Below are 26200 nucleotides of genomic sequence, written 5' to 3'. Positions count from 1 at the left end.
GCGTTCTGTTTCTTTGCCTCCCAGTGGGTCTTATTGGAGTTCTTTCTACTCACTCTTCAAGTTCCAGCTCCCATCCTGCCCCACTATGGGAGGCTATTCACCCCGATCTCTAGGAAATTAAAGAGAGGGATGAAAACATTTGGCTAGTGCAGGTTAAGTCTCAGAAAACATCAGTGTCTTATTTCAGTGTCTGGTCTTGTAGGTTAAGAAACGGGATTTTTTTATTACATCCGTGGCTGGTCTGGTTACTCGCTTATGCAAGTCAGATTCATAAGAGACTGAATCAGCACCAGAGAGTGCACTCTTTTCACTTGGTATGAGGAGTTTGCATTTCCAGAATTTGGAATTTTGGAAGTTGTGATTCAGGGCATTTCTGTCCTCATATCCTCGAAGGTCAAAGAACATTAGATCCTCTCTCTCTCTCTCTTTTTCTTAGAGATGGGGTTGCACCATGTTAACAGCCTGGGCTGGTTTCAAACTTGTGGGCTCAAGCGATCCTCCTGCCTCAGCCTTCCAAACCGCTGGGACTACAGGCATGTAGCATCACGCCCAGTCATCTCTTGAGAAATGTTTTATGCTAGCTGTACACTGATAAAGCAGAGAGAACATGGATTACTATTCTCTCTTTGTAAAGGGACTGAGGTTTTACCTGAATGTCATGATTTATTGGGTCTTGGAGTCCTTATTTACAATTTAGGAGGCTGCAGTAAGCCAAAGTTAAGTTTAATTTACTGTATTCCTAATAATCCAATTTAAATGGATGCATCACATAAGAATTTTCACTGAAAATGGTAGTAATTTAAGTTAGTAAAGCCTTAAACTGTTCTCGGTTGGGGCTCAAATTTGGACCCAGTGCACAGGTCCAAACTTCAATTTCAACTTTTTTCCTTTGTCATAGTCTCAGTCAGGGTTCCACAGAAGCAGAGTCCAAGACAGGGATTCGGGAACATGTAATCAATTGAGGGAGCGCTCTTTAGGGAGAACCGGTTAGAGAGGGAGAAGGAGCCAATCAGGGATGTGGCCTCAGGTAAAATCCAATCTTGGCCCGATCCACAAGGGGAGAGGTGCAGAAACAGAAACTGCATTGATGAGTGTCCCCCAGTGCAGGAGGGGGACAAGGCTTTTGAATCCCCCTATCAGTCAGTCGTGGCTATAGGTGAGGGAGGGGACAGTGACCTGTAACTTACTGTGTGTGTCACTCTCACCTACCTGCCTCTACTGTGCCGTACTTGACTTCACTCAGTTACTGACTATTACTTGATGTTTTTTAGGTTTAAATCCTTTAGAAGAACATCGTGAAATCCTGTATGCAAAAAGCATTTATTGAGTACCTTTATTGAGGAGGTGGCTCTGATGAGCTAAGACCAGTTCTCCTGAGAAGGAGCAGCTGTGAGCTGTGAGCCGTGAGCAGTAACACTCCACTCTTAGCAGCTGGGGGCTGGGTGTGCTGACCTGAAGAAGGGGGCCCAGGTGTAGCGCCGCAGCATCTACGAGGGTCACTAATCCTGTGTACCGTCCCTCTCACCTCTGGGCATTCCCATACATGCTCTTCTCCCTGTCTAGAACTTGTTTTCTTCCCTTTTTCTTAGATAAATCTTACTTCACTTTAGACGCCGCCTCCTCCAGGACACCTTTGCCAACCATTCATGACTAGACTCGACTCTCCTGTGTTTTCGCGTCCACAAGGCATTCCATATTAGAGCTGACAACCTGCTTATCTGGGCCCATCTTAACTGTGCGCTCCAGGAAGTCAGGGAGCACGTCTTGGGTTCCTCTTTATGTAACACTTGGACTCATTTCTGGCACTCAATAAATGCTTTTTGCATACGGGATTTCATAATGCTCTTCTAAAGGATTCAGACTTGGAAAACATCAAGTTACAATCAGTAATTGAGCGAAGCCAGGTACAACACGGTAGAGGCAGATAGGAGAGAGTGATACAAACACTATGCCGCCATCATCATGAACTGTGAGTGAGTTTTCAGGGGAAAGTCGTGCTTGCGTTGAACAGCATTATTTTGCATGGATGAACATGGTGAACCTTGTAACTGATATTTCTCCTCTTTGCCTTGACGGCTAGCAAGCTCAGAGCCCAAGCCCCTGATTAGGTAAAGGGGGATAATTTTCTAATTTTAAATATGGGCACCAAAGTTCCTTTCAAGGAAAACACCTTGAAGGCTTCAAGGAAGTGAAGCCCCAGAAGTGTGGTCTCGGCTTGAAGAAGCAAGTGAAATGAAGAGATGAGTACAGGAATTCAGCAGGGGAGGCAAACAGCCCAAGAGGAGTGGGCTGGGGACCACAGAAGGGAGGATAGATGCCACAGCAGCATGACCAGGGCCAACTGAAGAAGATGAGTCACTGAGAATTCCCCATGAGATTAACAGCAACGGTGCCAAGTATTTTAAGTTAGTAGGGTCCTAAGCACGAACCCCTTCTGTTGTCTTGAGGCTTTAGCAAAAGCTGCTATTTATATATTCTAGGGCCAGGGGAATTTCAGCAAATGAAGGGATCAGGATGGGTCTGGTTAGGGGTCATGTGCTGCAGAGAAGCATCAGCCCATGCTGGGAGTGAGTGATTCACACACTGGAACACAGACTGAGTGGAAGCTCCACTCCAGGGGTCACCAGGAGAAATACAAGTCACCGCCCCCTGACAGTTCCCTGCAAGACAAGAGGAATTATGGGGTGTATGAAGGACAGGGTTTGAGCCAATTTCACTTAAATCTTAAAGGATGGGATTAACCCAAGTGGTCCTTTAGTTAGAACTCTATTTTAACAAGTATTGTTCTCTAATTCATAAATCATAAAACACTGGACTTCACAGATATGTAATTCAACTTTTCATTTTACAGTAGACTAAGGCACAGAAAGGTAAAGCTCCTTGCCCCCTTAGAGTCTCCATTTCTTCACCGATAAAATAAGAGGTTTTGATTGGTAATTTTGTAAATGTTAACTCACAAGCAAGATTATAAATGCTGCAAGGGCAAAGGTCACATTAAACAAATGAGGTTTCTTTTTTTTATTATTTTTAAAAATATTTTTGTAGAGACAGGGTCTTGCTTTGTTGCCCAGGCTGGTCTCGAACTCCTGGATTCAAGTGATCCTCCTGCCTTGGCTTCCCAAAGTGCTGAGCCACCGTGCCTGGCCAAAAACTGGGATTTCTATGGCATTTAACAAATATTAGGCAGCAGTGAGAAGGGGCCAGAAATGGACCCTTGAGAGGTAAAGGAGCAATAAACTAACTGCTTACCTTCCCCTTTCTAGAAACCTCTTCCTCCTTCTAGTGCAAATGAAGTGTTTACATCCCTGCTCTTAAGAATACCAGTCGTTTAGGTGGAAGGCTTCAAGGTGAGTTGGTCTTGCTATTACTGATGCTTTTTTTTTTTTTTTTTTTTTTTGAGACAGAGTCTTGCTCTGTCTGCCATGCTGGAGTACAGTGGTACGATCTTGGCTCGCTGCAACCTCCGTCTCCTGGGTTCAAGCAATTTTCCTGCCTCATCCTCCTAAGTAGCTGGGATTACAGGCACGCACCACCATGCCCAGCTAATTTTTTTGTATTTTTAGTAGAGATGGGATTTCACCATGTTGGTCAGGATGGTCTCGAACTCCTGACCTCAAATGATCCACCTGCCTCGGCCTCCCAAAGTGTTGGGATTACATGGGTGAGCCACTGCGCCTGGTTGCAATTACCGATCTTTCTAAAGAGCAGCCTAACTGGTGTTTACAATTCTTTAACTCCTCTTCCGTTTAAACATTCAAAAGCTTTTCTCTGAAACGAAGAGAGACAATAACCTACCAGGAAAGAAACTACTTCTAGCTTTCAATACTGAAGTCCAATAACTCAAAATTATTTGTTGAGAGTTTGAAATTCAACCCCAACCCTTCCCCCGAATTCATCAGACACTATTAAAGTACAAATTAAAGTGATAAGCATAGTGGCTTGGCCGGCAACTACAGTCATAGAAAGACTTCTTCATTTTCTAAATATTAAAAGACGGGTTTGGAAAAGCACAGAAACCTTCTTTCTCTTCTTTGAATAAACAGCAAGTAGAAGGTGATGGTGAGTCAACTGCATAATCTAATAGTTATCATTTCTCGTGCTAATCTGGCCAAGAGCCTCTCTACGGTTTATTAAAATTTGCATTTTGTGTATAGACCTAAAAGGGAAATTTTTAAATGTGTGTATCCATAAAAATAATTATCCATATTTTTTGTTAAAGAAAAATATGCTGAATTCCTCTTACCTTTTTCCTAGCAGCCTCATAAGTAGAGTGTGAAAAAGGAGACACTGCGGAGAAGCTTCTTGTTTGGGAAGGTTTAACTCAATTTAAATTCCTTCGTGTATAAATGGTCAAATTCAGGAATGAAGGGCTTCAACAAGAGCCATGTGCACCCTCTGCTGGCAATCAGAGGGCCAAGGAAAGCATTTGAAAGGCCGGGGAAAGCATCTCCTTTCAGTGTGAAACTGGCCAGCAAGGAAGACGAGAGGGCTAGACTCAGAAAGTTTAAATCCCTGCTTTCATTGGAAGACATGAAACAGAAAGCTTCAGTGGCTTCACTCGCAACAGTGTTTTTCTTTGTGATAATCTCCCTTAAACACATAATCCTAGCTCCAGATTTTTTTGAGTGAAGCTGATCTATGCATGAGAAGGTACAGCTGTAAGAAAGGCCTGGTTTGTCTCATTTGGGTAGGCAAAAGGTCCTGACTGGTGTACTTGAGTACAAAAAAAAAATCTAGCATTTCTGCTTAGGCTGTGTCAGAGTGCATTTCTTTCTGGTCTTCCTTGCTGGGATATAAATCCCACGAGGCCAGAGACTGCATCATGTTCAGTGTAGGATCCTCAGCTCAGGCCCAATGCCTAGCACATAATAGCGATGCAAGAAACATCTTCTGAATGAATCAGCAACTATGAAGAAGGCTCTGGATTCAAGGTGCCTGTGGTGCTGACTTGCATAGAAAGCATATGCAAGACAGGTTTTGAAGGCCATACTCAGTTCATTAAGAAAGTTTTTTCAGTGTTAAGATTTTCTTACTTTCAATTTTGATTTTAGATTTGGGGGTATGTGTGCAGGTTTGTTACATGGATAGACCGTGTGATGCTGACGTTTGGGGTGTGATTGAACCCGTCACCCCAGGTAGTGAACACAGTACCCAATAGGTAGTTTTTCAACTATGCCCCTCTCCCTCGTCCCCCCTTTTGTAGTCCCCAGTGTCTATTGTTCCCACCTTTGTGTCCATGGGGACCCCATATTTAGCTTACAGTTATACATGAGAACACGCAGTATTTGGCTTTCTGTTTCTGGCTACTACACTGAGGAGAATGACCTCCAGCTGCATCCATGTTGGTGCAAAGGGAATGATTTCATTTTTTATGGCCATATAGTATTCCATGGTGTAAATGTACCACATTTCCTTTACCCAATCCACTATTGATAGGCGCCTACTGGATTCCATGTCTTGCTACTGTGAGTAGTGCTGTGATGAACATATGGGTACATATGTCTTTTTGGTAGAATGAATTTATTTTCTCAGTAAGGAACTGTTCATGAATGCAGCAACATGTGGCTTAATGGCTGTCCTAGAATGGGTTAATACTATCAGAGTTATCTAATATTTGTCACTTAACGGGTTACAAAATGTCTTCACAGATACCTCACTTGATCTTAATGCAGTCCTGAGAAATGATTATTATCCCTGTTTTCCAGAGGGGCCCCAAGCCTGAGAAAGCTGGAATGATGCTCTTAATGACAATCAAGTGGTCAAACTAAGATTCTCACATGTTTTCTCTCCCTTAGTCCTGTGCTTGTTCCATGTTCTCTGAGCCTCCGTAAGCTTTATTGGTCGCCTTGTATTCTCCGAGTTGACTGAGACTAAAATCAGAGGGGGCAGTTACAGCTTTTAAAGCTCAGCCTAGTAAGTCGTACCATGGACATCTTTTATTACTTTTGACACCCAGATGATGGGAATCACGAAGACTGAGCTGCGTGACACCAAATGGGTTAACCATCTTTTTAATAGCTTTCTTCTCCCCACTCTTTCCCCAGGATGTTACAGAGACTTGCAGCTACCTGCGTCACAAAGGTTTGCTTAAAGTGGGACTGTTGAACATTTCCCCAGAAAGTGGGACCTTACAAAACCGGAGCTGGGTCAGCGGTCAAAGAGATTTACAAGTTAGGACCAGAATGACCCTAGTCCTTGTTTGCTCATGACTTGGTCGGTCTGTTTGATTTCAAGGAAAGCAAATGAAAAACCAGAAGCCAAATATTTACTTAGGTCCTGGCTTCAGTCGGAGAACAAACCTGTGAGGGGGCTGCTATCAGGAGGAGGAATCATTTCATGTCTTTGTACACGTTGTTCCCTAGAATGCCCTTTTCCTCTTGGTTGCCTAACACATCCCTATTCAGTCTGCAAGGCCCAGAGCAAATGCCACCTTTCTTGCCATCCTCCCCCTTAGCACCCTGTGCTTACGCATCTCAGAGCCCTTGTCTCGCTGTGTCTTAACTGTTTGCGTGTCTTAACTGTCTGCATGTCGATTTCTCCCCATGACTTGCAGTTCTTTAAGAACAGGGGCTATGGCTTTCATCTCTGTGGGAAAGAAAAATGTTGGTTATCAGAGAGGAGTCCCAGAGCCCAGAGAACAGCCCAGTGGCTTTTAAACGTTTTAAGAATCACAACCTAGAGTAACAAATGCATGTTATATCATGATCCAGTAACAAATATGCACATGTGTGAAAATAGGTATTTGTAAAATGGAAACAAAATTTCCCCAAATAATATACCACATGCAGTGCTAATGTCAGAGATTCTGTTTTCTACTTTATTCTCTATTAGTTTTTAAAATATGGATTTGGTGCACCAAATTGATTTTATGATACATTGATGAATGCAACTTGCAGTCTGAGAAATACTAGTGTAGGTAACACTTTGTCTGCCATCCCCCACTGCCTTTGTTTTCTGATTTTCTGTTTGTATCTATTGAATGCTTCAAACTGGCAGAGGAAGGAGGAATTTCTTTTTTTTTTTTTTTTTTTTTTTGAGACAGAGTCTTGCTGTATCGCCCAGGCCCAGGCTAGAGCGCAGTGGAGCGATCTGGGCTCACTGCAAGCTCCGCCTCCCGGGTTCACGCCATTTGGAAGGAGGAGTTTTGATTGAGAGACTGAGCAAGAAAGAGAGTGCTACAGCAGGGATGGAGCACAGAGGAAACCATATTCTGCCTATTTTCCATCCAGCCCCTTGGACTTGCCTTGAGCTCCCATAAGTAGAAACTGACCAGACTGTTCATGAGAAAATGTATACGGATGGTCCTCGGCTGACGATGAGGTAACATCCCAATAACCCATCATAAGTTGAGAATATCACAAGTCCAAAATAAATGTAATGCACCTAATGTATCGAACATCATAGTTTAGCCTAGCCTACCTTAAATATGCTCAGAACACTTTCATTAGCCGAAAACTGGACAACATCATCAAACACAAAGCAATTTTGTAACAATAAAAATAAAAGATCAAAATTCAAAATGTGAAGTACAATTGCTACTGAATGCATGTTAACATTTGCACCATCATAAAGGCCAAACATTGTAAGTCAAACATAAGTTGGGGTTCAGGCATGATGGCTCACTCCTGTAATCCCAGCGCTTTGGGAGGCTGAGGTGGGCAGATCACTTGAGGTCAGGAGTTTGAGGTCAGCCTGGCCAATGTGGCTAAAATACAAAATATAAAAATTAGCTTGGCACGATGGCACATGCCTGTAACCCCAGCTACTCAGAAGGCTGAGGCAGGAGAATTGCTTGAACCTGGAATGTGGAGGTTGCGGTGAGCCAAGCTCACACCACTGTACTCCAACCTGGGCTCCAGAGAGAGACTCCATCTCAAAAAAATAAAATAAAAGTAAATAAGTTGGGGATCATCTGTAAACTTCACGCACAAACAAGGCTACTTAAGGGTCTAGATCAGGAGTCTACAAACTACAACCCTTGGACCTAATCGATCCATCCGTTTTTACAAATAAAGTTTTATTGGAACAGAAACATGCACATTTGTTTACGTACTGTCCATAGCTGCTTCTGCTACAACTGCAGAGTTGAGTAGTTGCAATTAAGACTGTATAACCCACAAAGCCAGAAATATTTACTATCTGGGCCTTGACAGGAAAAGTTTGCCCATCCCTGGAATAAAGGGAAAGTGTTTCTTACCACTCTGGGAGGAAACCAGTACGGCTCTGAGGCATCTAAAGCAGAGTGTTAGGCACGGGCAGTATCTTTCTCAAAAGAGGGCATATTGGCCCCTTTCCAGCATCCTCAGGCTGGGCTCAGGGCCCCCAGCATTATAGCCTGAGCAGGAGAGCCTCAACAGGGGGGATTCTGGGGGGGGGGGGGAACTGCTGGTGCAGGTACACTACTGCCCTTGGAAGAACCTGGAAGCACTTAGGGTGTTTCTGGGACTATGAAGATGAGGGCTGTTGAGTCAGCTGACACTGGGATTTCATTCTCATTCTTGTGCCTGGTGCATGAAAGAAAGATGCTTGGAGAGTGCTAAATGTTTGGTAGAGATTTCTTAAATCAAAAAGGAATTGGCGGCATGTGGTATAGAAACCGAGTTTTATCACAGCCTCTCTCAAAGGCAATGCCAGTAAAGAGTCCAGTGCCTGCAGCCCAGAACAGGAATCCCCCCTCCTGCTTGGAGAATTAGCCATCTTTTCTCAGCTGCTTTGGCAACTAATATTGATGATGATGCGTATAATAATAATAACTAACATTTACTGAATGTTTATCAAGCACCATGCAATATTCTAGGTCCTTTACATGTAACAATTCACTTCATTTTATTTATTATTTTACTTTTTGAGACAGCATCTCACTCTGTCTGGAACACAGTGGTGCGATCTCAGCTCATTGCAACCTCCGCCTCCCGGGCTTAAGCCATCCTCCCACCTCAGCCTCCTGAATAGCTGGGACCACAGGCATGTGCCACCACACCTGGCTAATTTTTTTGTATTTTTAGCACAGGCAGGGTTTTGCATGTTCCCCAGGCCGGTCTCAAACTCCTGAGCTCAAGCAATCTGTCTGCCTCACCCAAAGTGCTGGGATTACAGGCATGAGCCACCATGCCTGGCCACAATTCACTTTAATTCTCTTAACAAAAAGACTATTTTCATCTCATTTTATATTTATAGGTGAGGAAACTGAGGCACTGCAAGGTTATGTAACTTGCCTAATGAGAAGCAGCTAGTAAGTAGCAGAGTCTGAATTTGAAAATAGAGTGATCTTTGTAGCTCAAAAATTTTTTTGGATTGCTGGGATGAACAGAAATGCTGGACAGCTAGTCTCTGGCCCCTGAGGCCAGAGTGGAGTCTAGCAAACAGCTATACCCACAGGGCAGCCTGAACAACGGCAGAGGCCAGGGTTTGGTAGACTCTCCAGGAAGAAGGCAAGAGTTGAACAAGAGAAGCCCATTCTTGGGAAAGAAGGAGACAGCAGCGCCCCCTAGGAAACTAACAGTGAATAACTGCAGACACTTCTCTGTAGGCAGGTATGGGCTTGAGCCCCCACAACTAGATGTTTAGGGAAGTGAGGTCTTCTTTTGTAAACACAGGCAATGAAGACTGGAATACCAATTGCTCATCTTTGGGTCCCATAGCACTAACATTTGTGTGAAGCTCCAAGTGGTCAGTGGATTGTTTGTAGACTGACCTCGCCAGTCCTGTCCTAGATGAACCATCAGGTCCCAACCACTGAGCCTCTACTCAGCACGTGACTTGGCAGTTAGAACCAAGTACTGAAGTCAACTGGACAGGTCAAAGGAATTGCTTTAATTGAGGTCACAGGCATCACAGGGATCTGCTCAGCTTCCTCCCCACCAGGGAGAAAAGTCCTTCGTTGTTGGCCATGGTGGAAGAATAACTTTGTGAGATCACCTCAAACCATTCGATCGTGTAGCCAGCCTCTTTCACAGCAGCCTCTACTGCCTCCCGGCCCAGGGGGAGGCTGGAGAACTTCTGCTCGCCAATCATGTAGTAGCTGCTCTTCAGTGCATCCATGATCACCAGGAAGCCCCCGGGCTTCAGTAGGCTGCCGAGGTTCCTCAGTGCCCTGCGGTAGGTGGGGAGGTCTGGGCAGGCGGCATCCAGACACAGCGTGCTAAGCAGGCAGTCAGCCAGGGGTAAGGGGACGGCCCCCAGCGGCTGGCTCTGAGTCACGTCACACTTCAGCACCTGCTTGACCGCCTGCCTCAACTTCTCCTCCTTCTCTGGACCCTTGACTCTGAAAAACACAAACCCACAAACATTGTTTTCCACTCCAGTCATGGGAAACCCAGATCTCTTGGGTCAAGGCTAAAAATGGCCATATTGTCCCAGATGTGTATCCGTAGGGCCTCCTCTATTGGGAAAGTAGAGGAAGAAGAACCGAGGGGCCATTTTGGCATTTGAATGAGACCATACTACCCCGAGCCACGTGAAATCTCTTTATAAAGTGAATGGTACGTGAAAATGATAATACCTAGCAGCCTGCCACTACCATGGACTTCCCTCCATGAAATGATTCCTCCTTCCCTGCTTAGTATAGCACTCACTTATACTATACTGGCTCATTTATTAGTATTTATTTCTTCTTATTATTATACTTGTCCCATCTTCCAAACGGTAATGTAGTGGCTACTTGACCCATACAGAACAAGTATTAATAATAAAGGGTTTCAAATGCTGAAACATTATCTTTGCAGTAGCTGCTGATCAATAAGAGTGGTGAGATCATCCATAGACCTTTTTAGGAACTATTGATCATTATCCCACAGCTGTGAACAGGGCACTCCTAGAGAGAAGAAAGCTACATTTCCCATTCTTAGATTCCAAAAAATATTGCAGATAGTATGTTTTCTGACAGAGATCGTGTTTTTGGTAGCCTAGGCAGGAACCCTGTCCTTTTCTGCCAAATCAATGGCATGTTTTGGGGTTTTTGTTTTGTTTTGTTTCTAGAAACAGGGTTTTGTTCTGTTGCACAGGATGGAGCGCAGTGGCGCCATCATAGCTCACTGCAACCTCAAACTCCTGGGCACAAGGGATCCTCTCACCTCGGTCTCCCAAAGCACTGGGATTACAGTCATGCAACACCACTCTAGGCTAGTTTATTGTTTTATAGAGACAGGGTCTCCCTATGTTGCCCAGGCTGGTCTTGAACTTCTGGCCTCAAGTGATCCTCCTGCCTCAGCCTCTCAAACTGTTGGAATTACATGTATGAGCCACCACCACACCTGGCCCAATGGTGATTCTCGAGAGAAAAATCAGTTAATAAAAGAATGAAAGAAGAGAAGGCAAGGGCAGGAGATGGGACAGAGTGGCTTGTATCCTATTTGAATTTGTTACAGGAGGAAGAAAGGAACAAACAAATGATCAAAATTCAATAAAGAGTGCACAAGAGAAACTGAAGAGCAGGGGTGGACAAAGGAGAAAGAAGTAGCAGAAGATCAGATAAGTGACAAAAGGGGAAGAAACACTGAGTGTGTTAAGGGCCCAGGCCCCAGAGCACTAAGAATAGGAGAGACCCCTGGGTATTGAGCTCTTGGAAGGAGTTAACCAGCAAAGCATTGTGGAGCAGACCCAGTCTCATGCTCTGGAAACACACACTCCACCATCTGATGCAGACTCCAGGAGAAGATGGCCACTTGGACATCAAGTCTTGACAGACAGCAGAGATGGCCCCACATTCCAGCAAGTGAGGGAGACTTTCACTGGGACCATTTCTAGTCATGAGGAAAAGTCAATGGTTTAAATAAAACTTGATTTGAGAGAGTGGACAGTAGTCATGGGCATCTTAAATATTCACTTAAAATCTTAATCCTAGTGAATATAATCACTTCTTTGCAAACATGCTTTATGCTTGCTATAATTTTCCATTTAAGAAGCTTAGCAATTAGCATATGAAAACATGCTCAACATTGTCAGCCATCAGAGAAATGCAAATCAAAACCATGAGATATCACTTCACATCACTATGATGGCTATAATAAAAAAGACAGATAATATCAAGTGTTGGCAACGATGTGCAGAAAATGGAACCTACATACACTGTTGCTGACAATGTAAAATAGTCCAGCTACTTTGGAAAACAGTCTGGCAGTTCCTTAAAAGGTTAAATATAGAGTTACCACATGACCCAGGAAATCTGTCTAGGTATATACCCAAGAGAAATGAAAACATATATCCATACAAAAACTTGTAATGAATGTTTATAAATAGCTAAAAGGTGCAAACAATGCAACTGTCAACTTCTGAATAGGTAAATAAAATGTGATATACACATACAATGGAATATTTTTTGGCAACAAAAAGAAATAAAATTCTGACACATGCTATAACATGGATGGACCTTGAAGACATAGGTTACATGAAGAAAGCCAGAACCAAAAGGCCACATATTGTATGATTCCATTTATATGAAATGTCCAGAAAAGGCAAAGCTACAGAGACTGAAAGCAGACCAGTGGTTGCCAGGAACTGAGGGATTTGGAGAGAAATGGGAGTGGCTGCTAATGGGTACAGGGTTTCTTTTGAGAATTATGAAAATGTTGTAAAATTGATTGTGATGAAGGTTGCACAACTCTGAAAGTATACTAAAAACTACTGAATTTCACAATTTAAATGGGTACCTTAATTGTACGGTATGTGAGTTATATCTCAATAAACTGTTATATTAAAAGAGAGAGAGATAAGCTTAGCAAGGTGTTGATTTCAGAGAATTCCTACCAACCATTAAACTGGTATCTACATAGAAAACAAAAATTATCCTTGGTTGGGTCTACCTGCTCCTTTATCAAGGCTAGAAATGGTAGCAGGGTGACCACTTTGTCCTGATTTGTCTTGGATTTTCTAGTTTGAGCCCTGAAAAATCCCATATTCTAAGTCCCCCTTGCAGTCCTGGACAAAGCAGACGGTTAGTCATTCTAAGGTGGGAAACTAGTTACAAAGCTACCTCCCAGCCTTGATACAACATGGATGATTTGATAGAACACTTTAAGAATAACAACAACAAAAAAAATGATTTAACACTGTGGAAGTGTGTGAGAAACATGCATTTCAAAGGCAAACTAATCTAGAACAGAAAAACTTAAGTAACCTATCTGCACATAGGAATAATAATAAAGTGTATACCAAAAGGTAGAGCAGTGACAACATAATGTTTTGGGGGATGTGTTTCGGGATGATCCTCTATAACGGGAACATTGTGAAAATGTGTGTTTGATTACATCAGAAGCAGAACCAACCTCTGTGCCCTATTGTGTATTAAGCTATTTGAAACACTGAGTTACCACAGAACCAGAACTTGCCAGTCAGATGATGATGCAAATTGTTCCCAAACTGTGAGCCACACTGTGAAGTCTCCAAAGCTCACAGAGAATGTGCCAATTTGAGAGGGAAATTTGCTAGAAACACCCAGTGTCGTAGATCCCTGCTTGTCCTTGGACACACAGTAAACATTGGGGAAGTCAGTTGCCAAGGTAGCTGTGTAAAGCCTGCATACACCTCACCTCGGGGCAACGCAGGGAAATGGACTCACCGGAGACCCAGCCAATTACCACTTTGCCTCACATTTAGCTCGTGGGGTGGGTAATAAACACACACCAGGAAAGTGCTATGCTGTTTTGCGGAAAGCTAACAGCGGCGTGGCCATTTCTTTAGTTCTAAAGATCTACCCTTTCACATGAAACAATATGCAAAACAAGGCAGCCCTGTCCCCTGTAAATATGCATCTATAAAAGCCTGAGGGGTATGGGGAGGGAGGGAGGGAGGCAAGAAAGGATGAAGAGGAGAGTCCCGGGAAGAACCCTTTCTGAGAATGTCTTCCCACATTCCAGGTGAACTATCCTGAGATTTAGAGGCGGTTCCTCCTGCCTTCTCTCGGCAAAGCCAGCAGTGCATCAGAATCTCCCAGACAAGCTGTTTTTCATTGTTCTCACACCCCCAAAGCCCCATCCCCAGAAGTTCCTGCAGGCTCTCCTGAGAAAGAACCATCAAAACAGGTCAAGGAAATCAAGGCTAAGTAAGCTTGGAGGTCACTGTGAGAATTGTACGGGCAAGGAATAATCATTGGTGCACCTTTGATGCAGACCACACCCCACACGCGAATCAGGTGAATGATATTCTACGAGGAAGAGTCTAAAAAGCAAAATGTGGGTATTCATGCATTTTCCAAATATGTTTTAAACCTCTATTATGTTACAGGAAATAGGCTGGGCACTGGGGCCACAAGGATGAACAAATGAGAAACAGATTCTAACCTCATGGAGATTGCAGATGAGTGGGTGGCAGGAGAAAGCATTAACCCAGTGATCACTCACAGAAGTGGAAATTAAAACTGACAAATGCAAGGAAGGAAAGGAGCGTGGCACTAATGGGGAGACGTTGGGAGCTCCCCTTGACCTAGAGAATCAGGAAAAGCTCCTCCAAAAAGGAGTCGGGCAAGCAGAGATATAGAGGATAAATATGTAGGAGTTAACCAGACCAAAGCAAGCAGGGAGGGCGGGAGGAAATTCCAGTAAGAGGAAACCACAAGTGCAAAGGCCACATGGTGGTAGGAAACACAGGAGGAGAGTGCCAACGTGGCTGGATTGTGGGGAAACAGGTTGGCAGGAGCCAGACTAGGCAGGGCTTTGTGGACCATGGAAGTTTGCTTTTCATTCCAAAAGCTCCGGAGAGTCACTAGGGAGCACTAAAGAGGAGAGTGACATGATCAGATTTACATTTTGAGAGGGTCACTTGGGCTGCAGGGCAGAGAAGAATTGAGTGGGGGCCAAGAGTGGAAGTGGGAGGGCAGTCAGGAGGGAAACAGGGGTAGCTGGGACCAGATGATGGTAAACACGGGAAGAAATGGGTTACAGAGGAAGTCAGGAAGTAAAATGGACAGAGCTTGATGTTAAGTTACTGTGGAGCATGACAGACAGGGAAAGGACAAGATTGACTTCCAGGTTCTGGCTTGTCCAATTTATTATATGATGGTGCCAATCAAGCAGCTAAGAATACCAGAAATAAAGCAGATCTGGAGCAGATCGTAACTCTGTTTTGGACACACTGAGTTTGAGGTGCTCTGAGACCTGTGAGTAGAAATGTTTACAATTGAGGAAATAGTTAGTTGAAGGTTTCTTAACCTGCCCTGTGAATTTTCCCAGGGAGATAAGGCAGCAAGAGCACCTATTTAAGAAAGAGGCATCCTTGTAAAAGGCAGGAATGCTTCCTAGGTATCACTGAAACAATCATCGTGATCATCAAGATCCTGGTTTTGAAAAAGCATATCAATATCCTTTTGCAAGTTGTGAAAGTCCAGAGATGCTATGGAATAGAGGTGGTTCACTAGTTTGTGGAACACATTTGGCACAACTGTGTCTATTTTTGGACAACATACAAACATCTTCTAAACAGAAATGGAGGTCTTTGCACAGAGAGCATTTACCTCAGAGAACTGCCACCTCAACAGGAGCCCAACCTTTTTTCTGTCAGGTACGCTGAGGTTAAGAGGAGCATGCTACCTGACTTCAAACTATACTACAAGGCTACAGTATGTACTTTAAATTTCATATAGAACCAAAAAAGAGCCCATATAGCCAAGGCAATCCTAAGCAAAAAGAACAAAACTGGAGGCATCACACTACCTGACTTCAAACTATACTACAAGGCTACAGTAACCAAAACAGCATGGTACTGGTACCAAAACAGAGATATAGACCAATGGAACAGAACACAGGCCTCAGAAATAACGCCACACATCTACAACCATCTGATCTTTGACAAACCTGACAAAAACAAGAAATGGGAAAATGATTCCCTATTTAATAAATGGTGTTGGAAAAACTGGCTAGCCATATACAGAAAACTGAAACTGGATCCCTTCCTTACACCTTATACAAAAATTAATTCAAGATGGATTAAATACTTAAATATTAGACCTAAAACCATAAAATCCCTAGAAGAAAACCTATGCAATACCATTCAGGACATAGGCATGGTCAAGGACTTCATGACTAAAACACCAAAAGCAATAGCAACAAAAGCCAAAATTGACAAATGGGATCTAATTAAACTAAAGAGCTTCTACACAGAAAAAGAAACTACCATCAGAGTGAACAGGCAACCTACAGAATGGGAGAAAATTTTTGCAACCTACTCATCTGACAAAGGGCTAATATCCAGAACCTACAAAGAACTCAAACAAATTTACAAGAAAAAATCAAACAACCCCATCAAAAAGTGGGTGAAGGATATGAACAGACACTTCTCAAAAGAAGACATCTATGCAGCCAACAGACACATGAAAAAAATGCTCATCGTCATTGGCCATCAGAGAAATGCAAATCAAAACCACAATGAGATACCATCTCACACCAGTTAGAATGGCAATCATTAAAAAGTCAGGAAACAATAGGTGCTGGGGAGGATGTGGAGAAATAGGAACACTTTTACACTGTTGGTGGTACTATAAACTAGTTCAACCATTGTGGAAGACAGTGTGGTGATTCCTCAAGGATCTAGAACTAGAAATACCATTTGGCCCAGCCATCCCATTACTAGGGATATACCCAAGGGATCATAAATCACGCAGCTATAAAGACACATGCACACGTATGTTTATTGCGGTACTATTCACAATAGCAAAGACCTGGAACCAACTCAAATGTCCATTAATGACAGACTGGATTAAGAAAATGTGGCACATATACACCATGGAATACTATGCAGCCATAAAAAAGGATGCGTTCATGTCCTTTGTAGGGACATGCATGAAGCTAGAAACCATCATTCTGAGCAAACTATCTCAAGGACAGAAAACCAAACACCGCATGTTCTCACTCATAGGTGGGAATTGAACAATGAGAACACTTGGACACAGGGTGGGGAACATCACACACTGGGGTGGGGGGAGGGGAGAGGGATAGTATTAGGAGATATACCTAATGTAAATGACGAGTTAATGGGTGCAGTACACCAACATGGCATATGTACACATATGAAACAAACCTGCACGTTGTGCACATGTACCCTAGAACTTAAAGTATAATAAACAAAGAAAAAATGAGGAGGAGCCGCTCTCTACAGAGGCAACCAGGAGGTGCTCCAGGCCCTACCTGCTGTCCAGAAGGCCAAGAAAAACAGCTTGGACAGCACGCCTGCAGCTGATTCCCACCCACCTGTGTGTATGTCCTGGCATACCTGGAGGGGAGCCCTGCTCCAGACACCATTGCTTCTTCTACTGTAATGTGCATACCACCCTTAGCAGATATTACAGTGAAGGCTCTGATTCTGTAGGTAGCTAGTGGAGCCTGAGAGCCTGCATTTCTAAAAGCTCCCACGTGTTGTCAAAACTACTAGTCCAGGGACCACAAGCCTAAGCTATGCATTCCAAGTTCCAGGAACCATAGGTTAAGTAATGCAGCTTCCACAGTTCCTTAAGGAAAGAGCTCATATTCCTCTGTTCATGGAATAAGCTTGAGTAGTTGTATCTTAGTGTTTGACTTTCTTACGACTTTGTTAGATAGTTGTAAAAATGAGGGTTATTTATTTTTATTATTATTTTTGAGACAGAGTGTCATTCTGCCAGCCAGTCTGGAATGTGACCACAGCTCACTGCAGCCTCAATCTCCCAAGCTCAAGTGATCCTCTCTCCTCAGCCTCCCCAGTAGCTGGGAATATGGGTGTGCACCACCATGGCCAGCTAATTTAAAATGAGTGGGATTTAAATGCAGAGGTAGAAGAACAGGAGACAGTACAGTACATATGTCTTTGTCAGCCTTTAGCACAAGAAAAAGCTTCAGATAAAGAAGAAATCGCCTTGAAGTCTTGAAGGAAATAGGTTGTAGGTTGATAAAGCTACTTGAAGATGCAGGAAAGACATGAGTTGCATAGGATCACTATCATTCTCAAAATAATTAAAGCTACAGGATCTAGCACAAGGATAACGGTAAGAATGCAGAAATTTACTGCCAAAAATGCAATTTCCAACAAAGTTATTGGGAAGGGACAGTGTCTCAAGAGCCAGTTGTTCGAAGCTGACAATTCAGGTGTGAGATAAGCAATGCCTTTACTATCCTGTTAGATTGTAAGGGTTTATTTTTGAATGAGATGGAAAGGCCGGTGGTGGATACAGTAAGTGAGAACAAAGTTTCAAAAGCCTTCTTGACAGATGATTTGGACTTTGGAAAGGTGTATTGTCTAACAATGACTGAAGACTTATTTATTTATTTATTTATTTATTTATTTTTACAAAGTTTCCCTGAGATTCTACAAATCCTGGGAATTTCCTTATTTACTAAATAATTTTAGATATTATCTAAATTGTCATAGCTGCAATTGCTTGTCGTTAATATCAGTTTCATTCTGTGGAATCACATAGTCAACAGAATAAAAAAGGTGTATGAAATTATTTTTATATTGAAGAATATAGCTCTACTTTGAAGGCTATAGCCAACATAAAATTCTAAGTCAGGGGTATACAGGTAAAAATGGCATATGAAAATAGGCTCTCACAGGCCTGGGCAGCAGAGCAAAACTCCCATCTCTACAAAAAATTAGCCAGCTACAGCAGTGTGGACCTGTAGTCCCAGCTACCCAGGAGGCTGAGGTAGGAAGATCACCTGAGCCCAGGAAGTCAAGGTTACAGCGAGATCTCACCACTGCACTCCAGTGTGGGTGACAGGGCAAGACCCTGTCTCAAAAAAAATAAAATAACCTCTCTCAACTTCTTACTACATGTCAGAAAAAAATGGGGCAATATTTAAACAATTTTATGATTTTGTTCATGTGTAAGGGTGACAAATACATTCTCATATATGCATGGACTTAGAAAACACATCACTGTGTGTTCTTCTTGAAACAAATATTTGAAGATCTATTCAGTTGACAGATGAATCAAAATTAAAGACTCAATATCTAGAAAACTTGTATAAAATGAGTACCAAAAAATAATTGTAAATTTGATTACAAACCAAAAGCAAATGTCCAAACTGATCTTGAAAGAAAATATAAAAGTAATACTTTAAATTATAATATTTGAACTTTAAAGTCTCAGGTTTCAATAACAAATACTGGGAAGAGAGATGCCAGGTGACTTTGGGTATCAAAAATTGTTAAATTCCTCAAGTTAGCAGAGAGGAAAACAATTACCAACTTTTTACCCGACTTGATAAGTTAAGAGAATTTGTCTCCAACAGACCTGCATTATAAGTAATACTAAAATAAGTTCTTCAGGTGAAGGAAAATGACGCCAAGCAGAAGAACAGATTCTGGGAATGGAATGAAAAACACTACAGAAGAAAGATATGTGGGTAAACATAAAAGATCTTAAACGTATGCATAATAGAGCCTTAGTTAGTTTGGGCTCCTGTAACAGGATACCATAGACTGGTGGCTTATAAACAACAGAAATTTATTTCCCACAATTCTAAAGGCTGGAAGTCTGAGATTAGGATGCCAGCCTGGTCAGGGTCTGATGAGGACTCTTCTGGGCCACACACAGCTGACTTCTTATTGTATCTTTATATGGCAGAAGGAGAGCTAGAGAGCTCTCTGGGGTTCCTTTTATAAGGGCACGAATTCCATGCATGAAGTCTCCACTTTCATGACCTAATGACCTCTCAAAGCCCTAACCTCTTAATACCATCATAAGGGGGTTAGGATTTCAACACAGAAATTGGGAGAGAGGGATAAAAACATTCAGTCCAAAATTCCTATGTTTTTTGTATATTGTTATATGCATTGTTTAAAACTGTATACTGACGTATGTGACTATACTTAACACTATTCAACTAACACTTAAACATAGTAAACATAGTAAATTTTATTTTAAAAAATCATAACTAAAAATAAGACAATAAAAATAAAAGCACTACTAACTAAAGCAAAACTAGTAACAATATATGTATTATAGTACTAAACATAGAAATAAAATATATGGCAAGAACATAAGGGCCAGGAAAGTCAGTTAAGGAAATTACACTGTTGGAATATTTTACATCCTTCATGAGACATTAGATATGTCAAGGATGCATATTGCAATTTCTAGAAAAACCATACAAACTCACACAAGACACAGAAGAGGTTAATAGAGGAGATTAAAAAAGAAATATTAAAAATATGTACACTTATACTAAATGGAATACTAAAAATTACTGCATTCACCAAGGGAAAACTGGAAGAAAGACACAGGTGAACAACAATCAGATGGGACAGATAGAAAACATATACCAAGATGGTAGACTTAAATTCAACCCTGTAATATTAGTAATTACATTAAATGTAAATGGACTAAACAACCCAGTTAGAGGCAGAAATTGTCAGTCTGGATTAAAAAGAGAAAACATAATCTGAAAACAGAAGGGTAGAAAAGGATATGTAGATATATCATGTATATTAGTTATATATAACTGTAGGACAAATTATCCCCAAAATTTAGCGGCTAAAAATGACAAACATTTATTTCACTGCTTTTGTGGTTCAACTGAGGGAAATTTGGTTCCAAGCTACTCCTCAGGACGAGAGAGGAGATAGAGAGAATACCCAATAAAAAGCTGTCATTTTTTAAAAATTGATTTTGGTTTTTACAGCAACATTAGGTTCACTGCACAATCAAGCAGAAGGCCTACATTGGCATACCATTATCACCCAAAGTCTATAATCTACATTAAGATTCACTCTTGGTATTGTACATTCCATGGATTTGGACAAATATATAATGACATGTGTCTGCCATTATAGTATCATACAGAGTAGTCTCACTGCCCTAAAACATCCTCTATACTCCACCTCCCTCCCTGACCCTTGGCAACTGCTGATCTTCTTTACTTCTTTCCTAGTTTTGTATTTTCCAGAATGTCATATAGTTGGAATAATACATGTAGCCTTTTAAGATTGGCTTCTTTCAATTAGTAATTGTATTTACATTTCCTCCACATCTTTTCGTGGCTTGATAGCTCATTTCTTTTTAGCACTGGTTATAATTTCATTGTCTAAATGTACCATGGTTTATTTGTTCATTCACTTACTGAAGGACATCTTCGTTGCTTTCAATTTTTGGCAATTACGAATATAGCTACTATAAACATCTGTGTGCAGTTTTTTGTGTGGACATAAGTTTTTGACTTTTTGGGTTACATACCAAGGAGTGCAACTGCTAGATGGAATGGTTTTGCAAGGAATAGTCAAACTGTCTTCCAAAGTGGCTACACCATTTTTAATTCCCACAAACAATAAATGAGAGTTCCTGTTTCTCCACAGCCTCATCAGTATTTGGTGGTGTCAGTCTACCGGATTCTGGCCTAGATCTAATAGTGTAGTGGTGCTGTAGTCCTTTTTAATTTAATATCTCGATTAAATTATGTGATATTATAATTTCACATAATTATATGTGCTATAATATAGCTGCGTTCTACCAAATGCAGCACTATGCTGCATTCTACCAAATTTGTCAGTACTGAATCACTAAATCCAGTGGATATTCTAGGGAAGGGGATTACCCAAAGGTGAAAATACTGACAGAAGGATTATTGGGGGCCATATTAGAGGCTGCCCACCACACCATGCAAAACAGCAAGCACAGGAAGGCTGATGTAGCTATATTAACATCAGAAAAAGGAGACTTCAAGACAAATACATTACTGGAAATAAAGGGAGATATTTCACAATGGTAAAATGGTCAGTTCATCAAGAAGACATAACAATCTAAAAATGTATATAACAGAGCTAAAAACAAGTGTCAAAATGCATAAAGCAAACGTTGACAGAACTACAGGGAGCAAAGGATAAATCAACAATCATAGTTTGAGACATGAACACCTCTCTCTCAGTAATTGACAGAGAGAGTAAACAAAACGTCAGTAAGGATGTAGAGAATTTGAACAATACTATCAACTGCCTGATTTAATTGATATCTATAGAAAGTATACCTACAACTGAACAATATACACTCTTTTCAATGTAGAAAGCACATAGAACATTTACTGAGATAGACCATATGCAGAGCCACAAAATAAATCTCTGACTACAACAAAATTTAATTTGAAAGCAATAACAATAGGATATCTAGAAAAACCCCAATACTTTGGAAATTAAGCAGTATAATTCTAAATAATTCACAGTCAAAAAAGAAATTACAAAGGAAATGAGACAGTATGCTGAATTTGAAAATAATAAAAACACCACATACAAGAATCATGAGATGCAGTTAAAACAGTGCTAAAGGAAATTTGCAGCATTAAATGCCTACGTTAGAAGAAAGAGATATGTGAAATAAATGGTATAAGTTTCCAACTTAAGAAGCTAAAGGAAGAATTAAAAACAAGAAATTTTAGAAAGCTAGAAAAAAATTAAAACAAACTAGAAAAGGATTAAAATTAAAATAAGTAGAAGAAAGAAAATTATCAAAAATAAAGGCAGAAACCAATGAAATAGAAAATGGACAGACAATAGAGAAAAATTAACAAAGCCAAACTTTGGTTCTTGGAAAAGATTAATAAAATGATCAATCTGTAGAAAGGTTGATCAAGACAAAAGAAAGAAAACAAGACAAATTACCAACATCAAGAATGAAAGAGAGATCACTACAGATCCTACAGACATAACAAAGTATTAAAAGGATATTGTAAAAAAAAAAAAGTCAATAAAGTTGACAACCAAGATGAAAATGACAAACTTCTTGAAAAATACCACTTACCAAAACAGACCAAAGAAGAAACAGAAAATCCAAGTAACCTTAAAGAAATACTATTTTTAATAAAGTCTTCTCTCACACAAACCTTTCAGATTCCCCTGGCTTCACTGGTAAATGCTATCAATCATTTCAGAAGGAAATTATACCAATAATACTCAAAGTCTTTCAGAAAAGAGAAGAGGGGAAATCACTCCCAACTCATTTTATGACTCCAGCATCATGCTGATATCAAAATTTGTGAAGCACACTAGAAGAAAATTATAGCTCAATATCCCTCATAAATACAGATGCAAAAATCCTTAACAGAAAATTAGAAAACCACATCCAGCAACACATAAGAAGAATAATACTTCATGACCAAGCAGTTTATGCCACTTTGGTGTAACATTAAAAATCATCCAATGTAATTCATATTTTCAGAATACAGGAGGAAAATCATATAACCATCTTGATAAATGTAAACACATTTTGACAAAATTCAACATTTGATTAAAATTTCAAAAAAGCTAGGAATGCAGAACTTAGTCTGATAAAGAATACGAAAAACCAATAGTTAATATACTTAATGATAAATCATTGAACATTTTTTCTCCTAGAATATGGAACAAGGCACAGAGGTCTGCTGTCATCATTTCTATTCAATATTGTATTGAAAGATTTTGCAAACATAATAAGGGCAGAAAAATAAATAAAAGTGTAAAGTTGGAATAGAAGAACAAAATCTATTTTTATGTGCAGATACTATAATCGCATACATTTGTCTTTTTATGCAGTTTGCAAAGAAGTCTGTGGGGTCTCAGCAATATGCATAGCAGTACAGAAATGTTGCTCCAGGAGTGAATGATCAGTTGGGGAATAGACTGGAGATTGTCAGACAATCAGCAAAAGATGGAGATGCATAAGGACATGAGAAAGACAGTGAATCGCAGACGTGGCTACCTCTGGCTAATAGGCTATTGCCAATTTCCCGCGTTGGAAGAAATTAAAATTTACATGAACAAATGAGATTCATTTGCATAAATTTATTTGTAGATGTGGTAGAGTAAGATCTTGACCATTAGTTGTGAGCATATAAAGTCTACTTTCATGGATGGTGATTAATAAATTCTTCTCAAATAATTCCTTTATGTTGCTTACCTCAGTTTAAAAACCTAGTCAGCTTTTGGTTGTATCTGGTGATGTCAGCATTAGCCACACTCACAGCCAAGTTCTGTAGGCTTGGATGGCTACAACAGCATGACAGTGAGGTGAGGGACAAGCCCTGACATCCAAAAGCTGCTGGTGAGAAGCTGGGTTAGCCTTTTACTTGTAGCTGTCCTAAACCTAGGTCCCAAGGTACTTGACTGCACACTGCTCTTGTCCCTACGGGCCTGGAAAGTTTGGGGGTTTACTCCTCTTTGCTCAGTATCCATTTCTTCCACCCTCTCCCTGTGTCTTCTGTTATTCTGGTGCACACACACACATGTACATACACAAATTTATAAACACGCACACACAGGCCTATCTCATCTCTCTTGCTCTCGCTCTCTCGTTATCATTCATTCTCCATTTGGATTTCTCTTTGGTCCCTAACTGTTGCTTTTGCCAACCATCACTCAGGTACCTTCGAACGCCAAGAAGTAGACACCAGTTTCTCTACCTGTTCCCTTCAAGATCACACACATAGGTCACCACTGGGGACCAGTCAAAGGCCTCTGGCTCTTTCTTCAGCCACTTCTCCAGCTCCTGCAGGTTCTGGTCTGAGTAGTCAGTGACGATGATCTCCTTAAAGGATTCACAAGCAGAAAGGAGCTGATAGATAGTGGGGCCAGAGCCGATGTCAATCAGCAGGTCTCCCTTCACACCATCTGGGTTAGTGGGAGGAACAAAGAAGAGAAGTCAGGCATCTCATGGCAGTGGGCAGAGTCAAATTTACATTGTCTTCCCTGGGACTGTGCTGATGATCCTCAAAGACAGACGACTACTGTTCACAACTTTTCCCTCAAAATGTTTTTTTAAAACATCTTTTCTGGGCCAGGCACAGTGGCTCATGCCTATAGTCCCAGGACTCTGGAAAGCCAAGGCAGGAGGATCACTTGAGGCCTGGAGGATGAGACCAGCCTGGACAACGTAGTGAGACCTCATCTCCACAAAAAGTTTTAAAAATTAGCTGGGCCTGGTGGGGTGCACCTGAAGACCTAGTTATTGGAGAGGCTGAGGCAGAAGGATCCCTTGAGTCCAGGAGTTCAAGACTATGATGAGCTGTGATCACATCCCTGTACTCCATCCAGCCTCAGCAACAGAGTGAGACCTACATCTCCAAAAAATATTAAAAATTAAAAATAAAAATCCCATATTTTCCCCAAATCCCTGTAATTTACATCATAGTGACAAAGAAAAAACAAATATCAAAAACACTAAAAATGTCTCACTTGAATTTTAAATAAAGCCCATCAGTTTGAAAAACCTCAAACATTAATACAATTTAAAGTAAAAAAGAAAAAGAAATCTTTTCATTTTTTATTCCCCAATCCAGGGTGAGGCATGTTGCCAGGAATTTTAAGGTCTAGAAGAACGTAAAAAAGATCTACTTCTGGTGTACAGACTGAACACCAGATCCAGAAAGGCTGTTGCACGAAGAATGTAAAAACTATTAAGCAATACTTTCAAGGGAAGTTAATTTTTAAAAAATAAAATTGAGTTTATATAATGTATTTCTCCAAAAAGCACCAGTTCTTCATATATTGGGAGGTCTTTATCTCACGTATATTCACAGCATTCCCTTGAGTTAGGATCAGAAAAGGTACTGTTTTAGAATTTCCACTTAAGTGGCCCTTTGAGGCTAAAAGTCTCCCTCAAGTCGCCTAGCAAATCAAGGTAGATTCAGGACAGCACTCCGGCCCTCTAGTTTCCTTTTGTATGACTAAGTGAGACAGTGGATACAAAAGCACTTTGTAAACTGTGGAATCGCTACACCAATATTCGTTTTTATCCTAGTTAAATAAATGGGGATGCCAAAAGGGCTGTGACACAACAATGATAGACACAAAACCCAGTCATGCCCTGAGACTCTATCTATAGGACTCATGTTAGTGGGGAGACATGTGGACAACAGACTTACCTAGGCAGAATATCTTGAAAAGATTTTCCAGAAGGTGCTTAAGAATCTGGCTTTCTGCAGAGTGCCTAGACCCAAACTTATAATATTTTTCTAGGTAATCCCGAGGGTTAAAATGCCTTAGATAAGTGTCCTTGGAGGTGAAGCCTGATTCCATTGTGTGTCACTTCTGTGCCACTGGAGTGCTGCCCTCCTTCTGTCTCCTCCAGAGGCCAGGGAGTCACCCCGCAGAAGTTGTCTTCCTGGGTCTCAGGCTATCAGCATTTCTTCCGTCAGTTCAGCCCTTCCTTTAGAACAGATGTTTGGTTAAACACTAACAGAGAAATAGACCACAAATGTTCTGGCTGTTCTGGGAAGTGATGAAATTCCTGGAGAAGGGAGCCTAGGAGAACGGGGGTGGAGGATATGGTAGA

General features: G+C 41.2%; 1 protein-coding gene across 2 annotated transcripts in view; it reads right to left on the bottom strand.

Moving 5' to 3' along the window:
* Positions 1–8000: 8000 nt before the first annotated feature.
* NNMT (nicotinamide N-methyltransferase) overlaps positions 8001–26200 on the bottom strand; it is a 59820-nt gene continuing 41620 nt past the window's right edge. For both annotated transcript variants that reach the window (XM_077964335.1, XM_077964336.1), the window contains 3 exons: positions 25791–26074; positions 24330–24537; positions 8001–10264 (listed from right to left, as the gene is read on the bottom strand). In XM_077964335.1, the coding sequence (XP_077820461.1) occupies positions 9832–10264; positions 24330–24537; positions 25791–25944 (795 nt within the window). In that variant the 5' untranslated portion in view covers positions 25945–26074 and the 3' untranslated portion in view covers positions 8001–9831. The remainder of the gene's footprint in view (positions 10265–24329; positions 24538–25790; positions 26075–26200) is intronic.

Source organism: Macaca mulatta, chromosome 14 (assembly GCF_049350105.2).
Source record: "Macaca mulatta isolate MMU2019108-1 chromosome 14, T2T-MMU8v2.0, whole genome shotgun sequence".
Taxonomy (NCBI): domain Eukaryota; kingdom Metazoa; phylum Chordata; class Mammalia; order Primates; family Cercopithecidae; genus Macaca; species Macaca mulatta.
Note: the sequence above shows the minus strand (reverse complement) of the source record. Positions and strands in the feature narration are given on the sequence as shown.